General features: G+C 46.0%; 1 protein-coding gene across 1 annotated transcript in view; it reads left to right on the forward strand.

Annotated features, from left to right (window-relative positions):
• TNRC18 (trinucleotide repeat containing 18) overlaps nt 1-12,559 on the forward strand; it is a 54,440-nt gene that overhangs the window by 29,291 nt on the left and 12,590 nt on the right. The window contains 5 exon segments of the mRNA XM_030958483.1: nt 976-1,150; nt 2,191-2,551; nt 4,861-4,971; nt 4,974-5,138; nt 12,192-12,431. Coding sequence (XP_030814343.1) covers nt 976-1,150; nt 2,191-2,551; nt 4,861-4,971; nt 4,974-5,138; nt 12,192-12,431 — 1,052 coding nt within the window.

Genomic DNA, 12,559 nt, shown 5'->3' on the forward strand with positions numbered 1-12,559 from the left:
GCTGTGTGTGCATGTCCCTGGATCACAGGAATGCTGCTCTGGGAGATGGAGGTGCACCCTCAGCCAGTGTCCAGAGCCTGAGGTGTTGGTTTAGCTGTTTGTGCAGGTCAGCAGAGAGGATAGAGGGAGGGGAAATGCCTGGAAGCTGAGGAGGCTGCTCCGTGTCAGTGGCTTTGTGGTCTGACCAGCAGGCTTAGGGTGAAGGAGGCAGTATATGAGAGTTTGAAATGGAAGCTTGGTAGGAATCTTGAGGTGTTGAGTGATCATCCATCAGATAGTGACTGGAGATGTCTGGGGCGCTGGGAAAGATGTGCTTATAGTCTCACCTACTTTATTTTTTATTTTATTTTCTTATTTATTTACCCTCTCCTTTCCCCCCAAATCCCAAAGCAAGTCCAGTGATGTAGATCACAAATGCCTTTCACAAAGGGCCCGACTTGGAGTCTGGAGTGAGCCAGTCCTTGCAGTGCCTTTGTCCCTCCTTGTCACCCCATGTGGCAATTCCTTGCCACCTCCTGCTCATACCAAAGAAACTGAAGAGTCTGGGCAGTGAGGCACCTCCCTGGGCCACAGGAGTCTCTTTCTGCACCTGCAGAATCCATGGAAGTACAAGTAGCAAAAGACCTTGAGGGCCACCTCAACTGTCAGTCCTTTCTGTTGCTGCTCTGTACCAAATCAGGCACTTTTTGGTGGCTGTTATCAAAACACCAAGCACTTCTTTGTAGAGGCCGCCTTGCAGGTCTCTGATTTCAGGCACCCTCACCTGTCCTGGTGGCCAGGAGCATGCACAAAGGGCTCCTTGGCTCTCCAGTTTGGTGGAAAACCTTGTCTGAACTGCTGTCACTTCACAGTAGACTTGGCTCCTGCTGAGGATCCCCACTGTCTTGGGAGGCATTTAACCTCACTTTTGAGCTTGGTGGGGATCACAGGGAGGAAAGCCCCCCCACCCTGACCCATCCTGTGCTTGGCTTGCAGACTGAGCAAGTCCTTGTTGCTCTCTGAAGACTCTGAGACTGGTGAGGGCATGAAGAAGAGGCACAAAGGGGCCCTCCCAGAGGAGGACGAGGATGTGGAGAGCAGCAGTGGCAAGATGAAAGGGAAGAACCCAAGCTGGGAAGAGCACGATGCAGCTCCCAGCTTCTCAAATGAGGTCAGTGCCCTCATGGGGAACATGGAGCCACGGGCCAAAAGCCCATCTCTTTCCTGCTTTGCTGGTGTTGGCTTGGACTCCTGATCTTTCAGTGTCCTATTTTAGTACACATGGGTTTAGGTGCTCCTCAAGAGAGGATTGTGTGCAGTGGAAGGGCTAATGTTGGCTTACAGAGGTTGAATCTCCTTGGAAGGCAGCAGAGTCCAGTGCCTTGGAGCCAGCCAGAGCATTCAGTGCTGCACTGGCTCTGAGTCCAGAGCAGGGCTTGTCTTACCCCTTTGCCTATTGAGAGAGCACAGGGAAATGGATCTCCTGAAGCAAGGGAGGAATGGAAGCACAGCCTTGCTATTTCAAATGGTGGGTTTTCTGCTCCTGTTGAAGCAATGAGATATTTACTGGAGCTTTAAGCTGGTGATGAAATCCAAAATGCATGCAGGCAAAGTACTGAGTTAGAGCTGCTGTTATCTAGCTGTAGCACATGAAAAATATTTTTGCTTTTTTCAAAAAGCGAGAAAATACTGAAAAGGATGTAACAGCTCTGGCTGTAGTGCAGTGGTGCTGATGCTCATGCTGAGAGGTATTTGGGTTCTTTTGGCATCTCAGCCTCTGGAGCAGGTTGATTATGTGGAAATCCGTATTTATTTGGCTGGCTCTTGGGTAAAGAAGATTTTTAATCCTTGTGATTTAGAGAAAAGCTTGTAAAACCAACCCAAACATACCCTAAAAACCAGGTGGTGTAGAGAAAAAAGAACTCCAAAGTATGTTGTTCTATGAACATATTTCTTTTGGAAGAACATTCAAGTTTTCTAAGTTAATCTTACAATTTTGTTGTGCTCAACAAAAACTGTACTGTTTGCTGACATCTTCCTCTTCTTCCTCCCTACAACCATGGTGGGTTATGGCAGCTGGGGGGCTAAAACTATCGCCTTGAGGCTTTATTAACTACATGCACGAGATAATTTGGAGGGCTAGTAAAATCCCTCAGGTCTGCCATGACATCTGCTCCATGTTCACCTTGTCTCTTCCTTTCACCTCGGCAGTTAAAGCTCAAAAAGAAGAAGGTGCCATCGGATCAGGAGCAGCTGGCCAGCAAGCTTGACAAGGCCCTGTCTCTTACCAAACAAGACAAGCTCAAATCCCCCTTCAAATTTGCTGAGAGCTCTGGGGGAAAGCTCAAAACCAGTGGAGGTGGCAGCAGGTACCTCGCAGCCCATGAGGCTCTGCCGAGCAAGGAGGAGAAGAGCCTGGCCAAGAACCTGGGCCTGTCATTGAAAACAGCCAAGGAAGGTAAAAACAAAGTGGCTGCCAAAATGAAGAAGATGGAGGTGGGGTTGAAAGTCAAAAATCAGCTCAAGGTTTCCCATTCACCAGCAATATCTGAAGTTAGCAGCTACTCCTATAGTAAGTAACCTCTTATTTATCTCTCCTGTCTGTAGCAGGGCTTGTGGTGGGAGTTTCTGGGCTACTGAAAGGGGTCTTGCAGATGGGCCTGGTTTTGCTCATGAATGAAAAGTGACCTCCTTCTCCTCCTCCCGCTGACTGCTGCTGCATTTTTGGGTTGTGTGCCCACCTTGCTATCCAAGGGGAAGCCATGATCAGCCTGTCTCTTCCTGACCTGTGTTGTATTCATCATCAGTGGGGAAAACACTTTAAGAAGTTGACCCATCTTCTTGCTTTTGGTGGGAGTAGACACTCCTACCTGTCAGAGGAGCAGGTGGAGCCTCTTCTCTAGGAGACAGTTGACTGTTGAAGTCCTTGTTGAGCTCAGTGGGCTTGGCTTTAGGATGATGCCATGGAATGTGTTGGAAAGGAAAGGCCTGCCAGTGACACTGATGTTCCTGAGCACCCTCCTGCCCTTCAGTGTCATGGCTTGCTTCCTGGCTGGCTGTGCTGAGCCTTCCCATGGCTCTCATCAGTGTTTGTCCCTACCCAAGTGTGCCCCAGGTGAAGGTTCCAGTAACTGACCCCTGTTACGGAAGGAAAAATCTGAATTGCTGGCAATGTTGGGAAAAACAGTAGAATCAAACATAGGAGAGTCTTTAACAGTTCAGGCAGACATTGGGGCAGAGTTTATGATCTGAGACCGTTGTGTAATGGTCTCAGCTCACTTGCACACACATCTTTCCCCTTGCTTGCAGCTATTTAAAGCCATGTTAAAACCTTTATGGGGGGTTTGTGTGCATAACAAATACATCTCTTGGTGCAGCACTAGTTTAGAAATTTCGCTAATGGGAAAGATGAGCTAGGGACTCTCCAATGGAACAAATGTTTGGCATGAAATTAGCCATTTATGTGGCAAAATAGGAGTCATTGTGTCCACTGGACTTGAACACAGCCTTTGGCTTATTGTGCTGTACACACTACCCAGCAGTTCTGTTCTTGAGTGTGCTTTACTCCCAAGGACAGACACGTGTCTCCTGAACTGTGGGCTCTGGAGCTAGTGGGAAAAGGATGGGCTGTTGGTGGAGCTAAAGCCTTGGCTCATGAAGGAGGCAGCTTTTACAGTGCCTTCCCACTTGGCACTGTGGTTTCATGAACAAAAACTGCCTCCCAGACCTAAGAGAGCTTCTATCTGACCACTGTCCAGTGAGTCTCCTGGTGTAGGAATGTTCCCCTTTGAGGAAACAGCTCAACTTTGGTTTTTCAGCTGTGTGCAGGTTCAAGGGAAGGGCCTCAGCCTGTCATTTGGTCACTCAGGCATGGTGAATTTGGGGAGGCAGGTTGAGCATATGGCAGCACCTCCTATGATTGCTGGGCTGCTCATGTGGAGAAGGAGAAGCAGGACTGGTGCCAAGTCCTTCTGCTTCCTGACCTCAGGATTTTCTACCTGGAGTCCTGAAAGCTTTGGGCATAGATCCAAAGGGCAGACTGAGCATCTTACTCCCGCAGATTTTAAGAAAAGTCGGGTGTCCAAACTAATTTGTGTATTTGGGCTTTGAGCTTCCTAAACTTGCCATTCTTTGTGTCTTCCTCTCCACAACCCAGTGCAGTGGAGCTAGGGAGCGATGGCACAATGTCTGTAATGTTGTGGAGCTAAGGGCATGTCCACAAACGGGGAGGTGACAATGTACACCCACTTCTGTTGCATCCAGGGGTACCATGTTCTTTTTGTCCCTCACATCAGATGCCAGAGGGGATGGCTGGATAACTTCTCACCACCCACAAGGCTTAGCAGCTTTGTAAAGCCAAGCTTCACAGACCAAGGAGCAGCTTGGTCTCTGCTCCTTTGCGGCGTACGCCATGGAGCATCTGGGGCAGCGTGTTTGGAGTCAGACATTTGGAGTTGGACATCCTGCCTCCTTGGCAGCTGGGCTTGCTCCAACCACGCATGTTGAAAACCCTCTGTGAGAGCTGGTTCGTGTAGAAAAGGAGATTCAGGTCAAGAGTGTTGAATATCACCATAGCCAAGACAAATTCAGGTTGATGGCCCAGTTGTTGACAGTGCTGTGCCTTCAGTGGACATTTTCATAGTGGAAATGTTTGCTTCATTTTTCTGCTGCCAAGCTAAAAACACTCCTTGGATCTTAAGGGAGGACAAGGAGGTGGAGAATTTCTGTTTGTCGTGGAAAGAAGGAATTTCTGTGTTTGTTGAGCTCAAGGCTTATGATGGAGTACCTAGGCAGGGGTGGACAGTGGTGGCACCAAAACCCCCCGAAATCCCCAAACGCCATTTGGTGATGTAACGCTCTTCCCACCCGCTTTGACCACAGATACGGACTCGGAGGAGGAGGGATCCCTGAGGGACGAGTGGCCGGCGCAGCCCCCATCCGCCGCCAAGCCGCGGCCGCCTGGCCTGTACAGCTCGATGGCCAGGAAGGGCGGCGGGCGGCCGGCGGCCCCAGGGCGGCCCCGCGCAGCGCGGTGGCCTCAGGGCGGCCACTGAGGGCGAAGGCGGCGGCGGGGCGGAAGCAACCCTTCTGCCTGCTGCTGAGGGAGGCCGAGGCGGGATCTTCCTTCAGCGACTCCTCGGAGGACTCGTTCGATCAAGGTTATTAATTTCTAGCAAACGCACCCCCAAGCGCAGCCCGTGTGGGAGCGGGGCGGGGCTGAGGGGCCTGGCGGGCCGGGGTCAGCCATTTTGATGGTCGTAGTCAGGGTGGCCATCTTTGTCCTTGGCAGCGTAGCCTGCTTTATCACCCCAACGGTTATTTTTTATCCTTTTTGTATCTGTATCATTGTGATATTTTTACTGCCTGGCTCTTTTAGAGCTTTTATATTGACTGGGTTTTAGTGTCCGCCTCTCCCTGCTTTCCTGTTCCCTTCCTCCCTCCTTCAGTTTTAACCTCACTTCCTTCCTTGCTGCCACCACCACCATTATATTATTATTACTACTATTATTATTATTATCATTTTAATTATTATTATTATTTTATTTTGACATGAGCCTTGTCGAAGTTTGAAAGGAGCTTTTTTAATTACTTTCCTCTTTTTTCCCTCCTTTATTATTTTCCCCTCCTTTTTCTTTTTCCCTCTCCTGTTTCTGACCCCCTTTTTTTCTTCCATTTTTCCTTTTTCTTTTATTTCCCCCTCGTCTTTTTTTTTTTTTTTTTTTTAATTACCGGGGTACTGTTGTGTGGCCGTGTGACTTGATGTTTGTACTGCAATTTGGTTTACCAAGCTTTATTAAACATACCGAGTTCATTTTTAACTAAACCTGTGTACCTTGTCTCTCTTGCTGTGTCTCTTATCAGGCGATTAGGTTGCTGCTTCACTCCATCCTGCTCTGCATCCCCCTCCTGCTCCCACTCCCCATCAGTAGAACTGGAATTAACCTAGTCTGGGATACTCTCTATTATTCAAATATCCCTGCTGCCTTTGTCCAGATAAAGCCTAGGCTTCCCCCTTTCCCCCCAACCCCTTTAAGTTAATTTAATAGTTTTTTAATTTTTAGGTTTTTTAATTTAATAGTTTTTTTTTGTTCCCCCTTTTTAGTTCTATCTTTCTCAGTTTGTTTGCTGATAGACTCTCTCCAGGCAGGCACATAAAACATGGAGGCACCGACTCCTTGTTGCTGCTGCAGGAGGGTGCAGGGTGTATTTAACAACCAGAAATTTTTCTTTTTAATTTTTTAAAATGTAAATGTCAAGTTTTTGTGTCTCTTTATGGGTGGTAGGTTTTTTTTTTCAGATGCCCAGACATAACCCACGGTGCTCAAGGATGTGGCAATTACTGCATTAAATTTGACTCTCCACTTTCCCTCCCTCACCCTCAACCCAATTTTTTTCTTGCAGCTTTTTTTTTTTTTGTCAGCCTGTCATTAGTACTTCAGTGGGAAAAGAGATTACTTGAGACTTTTCCTCCAGAGGCACAAGGGGTTTCTGTTTTAGAGCGCACTCATTAAATAATAATCATGGGGAAAGGTCATTTTAATGAGCCCTCAGCTCCCGAAAGAAACTAGCTTGGCTGGGCTGAATGCAAAGCAAGAGCATCCCCAGTTGTTATCTAAGTTACATGGCAGAGCTGGATGTAGCCCAGCAAAAGCCTTTTAGTGTTTTACACTGCTCAGGGCTGTTAATTGAAAAACAGGGCTGGATAGTTTGGCTTTTGTTCTGTTGGTTTTTTTTTATTTTCTGAGTTTTTTGATGTTAATTTCCTCTGTGCACCTGTTTGGTTTTTTCTTCCCTCCAAACCCAACCTCCAAAGAAAGATAATTAAAGCTAAAAATAAAAATTAAAAAATGATAAAAAAAGAAAATGATCAAACATGGCAGAAAGATACAGAATGTTGATTTGTTTTGATGTGGCTCTGGGCTGGACCCACCAATGCATTTCAAAGAAAACCCAAAAGAGAAATACATGTGTCAAAAAAAGGAAAAAAAGAAAAATTGTTTTTTAGAGAACCCAAAAAGTTGTGGAGATAGTGAATTTTATGTAAGGCTGAGATTGCCACATTTCCATGAAGAGTCTGCGTTAACTTCCATTCTTCCCTTCCTTGTTCCTTCCCGCATCTTTTCTTTGTTTGTTTTGCTGCTGTTGGAAATTTTGAGGATATCAATCCCTTTTAGGTACCAAGTTCTTGAGGGGGGTTTTGGGTTTGCTTTTTGGTTTAGCTCCAGGTAAGCAGAGAGGTAACTTGTCCCTTTGCCTATTTTTCAAGTAACCTGTCTGCTTTATTTGAAGAAATAAACTAAAAATCCCAGTTTTATGGGATAAAATCTGGGGAGGGGAAGGGGTATGGGAGGAGGTTGGGGAATTTGGAAGAAATGGGGAAATGCATTGTAAATCCCCTTGGGGTGTCATTTAATGGTGGGGAAACCAAAGATGCAAAACCCCCTGGGGTGGGAGGTGGGTATGGAGAGGGAGGTGGGAAGGGATTATTGGTTACAATTTGGGTTTTTTTCCTGCAAATGAATTTTTCTTTTTTTTTTTTTTTTTTTTTTTTTTTTTTTTTTCCTTTTTTTTTGTTGTCAGAATAATTTCTTGAAGGGATATTTGGGTAATAGGGTTTTCTGATGGCTTTCCCTGAATACTAAACCGATTAATAACCTCAGCTTTTCTAGAAGTGCTCGCTTTCTCCTTGCAGCTGCTTGACCAACCCTTTCACCCCTGCCCCTATCCATGATGCTTTGAATGTCTGTGTCGGTCTCTTGCATTTGCTCTCACGCTGCACTAAAGAAGCAAAGTGGTTGGCTGGTTGTAGGGCAGACACTTCTCAGCGAGGGTCACTAGCCATGAACCTGAACCTTGACCATTGTTATGTAGGTAGGCAAAATAACTTTTCTTTATGTCATCTGTCAGCCTCAGACGTTTCGATGTTGCCTCCATGAATAATGACACGTAGCTCTTTGCATTCTCTTGGTTATTTTAATTTTGAAAATGATTGCTGTCCGCTTTCAACTTTCCTCTGTCCGTGAAGAGTCTCACATGGAAGGTTTGCACGTGTGTGTGTGTGCCTGAGGACTCCAGAAATGCTTTGCTGCTTGCAGAACTGCTTTTGGAGAACCCCTTAGCCCAGCCAGAGCAAGGATTTGCAGATGAGTCTGAGATGCAAACCTTAAAGGTTTCTGGACCACGGTGCAGAAATGTCCCCATGTCAGGGATATTGTCTGGCCCTGGCCCTGCAGTATCTGTGTCAGACGTGGGATTAGCTGCAGGAAAACCTGTTTTCTGTCATCTGGTTAGACATAGATGAGGGGGGACACTACTTTCTTACAGACCAAACATCACTTTGCCATTTTGATAAGAGGAAAAGCTTGTGGTTTTTAATCCAGTGACCTTGGAGAGGAAAGTGCTAATGTGGGCTAGAGCCCATCAGGATGGGTAATTCCTTGAGCTTTCTGAAGCCAAAGACCCATAAGTCCTTCTCCTCCATACTCTGTTTTCCTTAAAAATTTAGTACCTTATTCTCTGTTCTCTTTTTCCTGACTCGGAGAATGATTTTACCCCAATTAAAAAAAAACCCAAAAACCAGTGATGGGTAACCAGTTCCTTACACATTCCCATGTGATAGTTGTAGTATTTTAAAATTTTTCGTAAGCACTTCTGGAGTCAACAGCACAATACACATGTGGAGGGGAAGAATCTTCCAATGATGAGAATTGGCTTATCTGGAAAAAAAAAAAGTACAGTCTTAAATTGGACACTCAAAAATAAATAACCTCCAGAATTTGGACAGATTGCAGAAATCAGATGTTAATGACCCAGTAGCTGTCTAAAGTCTGCCTGTACTTAGCCTGCTTTGTATGCTGTAGACCTGCTTGGTGTTATGAGAAAATCATGCTGTTTATTTTTACAATGTGAAATGACTGTTTTAAGTGTGTGTTTTTACTCCCTCCCTTCCCCAGCCTTTCCTCTTCACACCCCCCTCAACCTGTCTTGTTACATACATCAGTCTCTAAAAACCAAATTGCTTAACCAATTTCTGTTCATCATTAAGAAATCTTCATTTACTGCTCTCCTACAGTAAAATACCATGGCAGCTTAGCTGTTAAAAGCAATGAGAAAACTTAGCATTCTTAACTGGGTTTGGGTTTTAATTCAGTGCAGGTAAAAATTAAAATAATCTTTGGCTTCAGTTTATGTGGCATCAGTAGCATTTAAATACGAATGTATTGTTTGTTTTGGCTGTGGAGTTGTGTATGTACACGTGTGGTTGTGTGTGTGGGTATATACACACATATACATGCTCTTAAAAATGTCAATTAGAAAAGATATTTTTAACTTGGAGCATTTTTTCCTTTACCCTCTCTCAGTGTTAACAGAATTACCATTGAAGGAAAAAATTATTTTTAAAAAAAAGTCTTTTTCCCCCTTGCTAACTAAAAATCACCTTTTCAGGACAAAAAAAATATTGAGGCTTCAGTTGTGTGAAGGCATCTGTGCATAGTTAATTTTAAACCCACACATAGTTTGGGTACAGTAGGAATAAAACTTCTGCTTCCCATTAAATACAGGCACCAGTCTCTCCAAGGAGCCATACAGATGGACAGAGAGCACCATACCACCATGGCCAGAAGTTTGGGGACTTACTTTAGAATCATGTAGGCTTGGAGCAGAGCCCCAAATGTCTTCTTTTTACTTCATTTGTTACTTTTTGTCCCTTGGAAAATCAGAAAGAAGAGGAGCAGGGATTGTGTTGTGCATGTGGAGTGGGGTTAGCAAGATCTATCCTTGCCATGACAAGTGGAGGAGGATAGATCTGTGCTGTGAATGTGTTAAAATGGGGTTATTTTCAGGCTGGAAATTGTGTCTCCTGCAGATAAAAATGTAAGTGTTGTGGTAAAAATGCTGACAAGGGACTGTCTTCAGTTGTCTTTCTGTAGCGTGACGCTGTGTATGAGCAGGAGGTTGCAATAACCACCAGGCACCTCATCGTGTTCTGTGTTTTCTGTAGCCTGAGGAGCAGCCACTGCTCTCCTGCCTTTTAAATCTGTTTTACCTGAGTGCCTCTGAAATACTGGAGCTGCTGGGCACCCTTTTGCCCTTGCACATGCAGCGTGTGAGTGCTGAAGGAATGGTGCTGCTGGGCAGCCCGTGCGGCTGAGCCAGTGGGGCTGGGCTGATCATGGATTTTCCTGCAAACTTTTCCCTTTTTTTTCCCCTCTTTTTTCTCCCCAGCTGCTCACTGAATAACTCTCTGCTCAGCCAGCTCTCAGTTCTGGCATGAGGGGCTGTACAGGTTCATTTTTTATTTCCCCCCCTGTTTTTGCTGAAAATTGCTGAATTTCAGAGCTAGATGGGATGGATGGAGAAGGTCTTGCTACTCCACAGTGCGTCACTGAACTCAGGCACAGTTTTGCTGCTTTTCAGGCAGGTGGTTTTCACGTCTCAGAATAAAGTTCATCTGGATTTGTTTTCTCTTTGGCAAAATGTGATGTAAAAACAGCAGTTGTGACCCTTTTTCTGGAAGGGGAAGGAATCTGATCCCAATTTGCTGTGGATTTTTTTTTTTTTTGTGGTTTTTATGCAAGGAGTGAACAGGGTTGTGGATTTCTTGGTATTGACTGCAGGACTGTAGGTTTGGTAGCATTTTTATATCACGAGGAACGAGTCTGAGCAACTGAAATGGGGAAGGAATTTTTATGTAGTTAAAAATTAGTATTCTCTGACTATCAGGTGTATGCTACAGAGATAAGCCATCCATGTTAAAAAAAAAGGCAAAAAAAGCTGCCAGTTACCTCAGTTGATAAAATACAAGAATGAGAACATTGTTTTCTGATATTCCTGTTCTTTCTAATATCATGGAAAAATAACACTTGTTTTATTGTATTTTTTTTTTTCCTGAGCAACCAAGTGTTGAGGACGTTTTTATCTATCCCAGAGGGCATATGTGAAAAGAAAAGGATTTTCATGTTCATTCCAGCTCATTTTGAAGGGATCTGGTTTCTCATTTGGCTGGATTTCAGACACAAGGATAGTGGCTGGTAGGAGCTGGGGAGTGGGCTCAGAACAGGGCTCCTGCTAGTGGTGGAAATTTTCCAGCAGCCTCAATGATCCTACTTAAGCCCTCAATTTCAAAAGAAATGAAATATCTTTTCCAGACCTACTTTTTGCAGTTAAATACATATATTTTTATAGATCTGTGTGCTCATATATGTGTGTGTATAAGTGTGTGTTGTGTGGTATATGTGCATCTGTGAAGTGGCTTGCTCACCAGCACTCACTGGATGAGATGCTGTTAAAATTAATTGCCTCTGAGCTGCTGACGGACTCTTGGGAAGCGCTGTAGGGAGGGAGAGGTGCCACTCTCCGAGCATCTACCCCCAAAATACCTGCTGTGTACACACCCTAGAGGAAACCCTCAGCCCACTGCTCTGCAGGTGTCAGCTGAGGCAGGCAGTGAGGCTGATTTCTTTGCCAGAATTAGATTTTGGCTGTGGGCAGCTCTTCCTGCCTGCACTGAGCTGGGCTTCCCTATCCTGAGCTGTAGAGAGGGAAATGAAAGGCATGGAGAGAGTTCTGAGGCAGAGGGTTCAAACACTGCTCCTTGTCTCCAGCACTACCTACACTTTCCTCCCTTATGCATTCCAAATCCATTGCTTTCAAATTATTATTTCTTACCCCCTCTTTGCATTTTTGCTTCCTGCCCCTTCTCCTCCCTGTGTTCCCCTTGCCTCCCGCCATGGCACAGGCTGCTCTCTGGTATTCCCCTTCCCTGCTGATCTCTGCTTCTGATTACACTAATGGATTTCATTATGGAGGAAGTGTTGGTGGGCGGGAGGGGAATCCCACAGCTCCCAGGTCGGGATTTTCAAAGGTATTAAGCTTTTAATTCCTCCTGAAAGCTGTAGGGAAGGGGTGCCTGGCATCCTTTTCAAATCTGCCAACACCCTGCTCTTCCCTCCCTTGCCCTGAGTGGGTCGTCTTTGCCGTACCCTGTATTGCTGTGTCCTTCCAGGGTGGTGGCAGGCAGGGTGACAGCGGCTCTATGGCTGCAAGGACACGTGTGTGCCCATGGCCAGCATCCTGTGGCTCAGTCCTGGGTGGCTCAGTGCCACTTTGGTGGGCACAGGGCAGCAGGAGGGTTGCGCTTTAGGTTGGGGATGTGGCTGGTGCACACCTCCGTGAGGTTTGTAACGCGCTCCCTGTTTTCTGCGTGCCAGATTCCAGTTCCGAGGAGGAGGATGATGACGATGAGGAGGAAGAGGAGGAAGCAGAGGACTATGGCACGGATGGCACAGACAGGCTGTCGTCACCTGCCCTGGATGAGAGTGGCCTGGGCCTTCTGGCCAGGTTTGCTGCCAGCGCCATGCCCAGCCCCATCGTTCCCCCTCCGCTTTCCATCATCCAGCTGGAGGCCAAGCAGAAGGCCAAGAAGAAGGAGGAGAGGCAGAGCCTGATGGGTGAGTTCCATGGTGGTGCTGTGGGGGCAAGGTGGAAGGTTTAGGAGGTCCCAGCTGTGCTGCAAGAGAGCAGGTTGTATACCCAGACACTGAGCTGCCCTTTCTTTTCTTCGGCAGCTTGATCCTGA

This window comes from Camarhynchus parvulus, chromosome 14, assembly GCF_901933205.1.
Source record: "Camarhynchus parvulus chromosome 14, STF_HiC, whole genome shotgun sequence".
Taxonomy (NCBI): domain Eukaryota; kingdom Metazoa; phylum Chordata; class Aves; order Passeriformes; family Thraupidae; genus Camarhynchus; species Camarhynchus parvulus.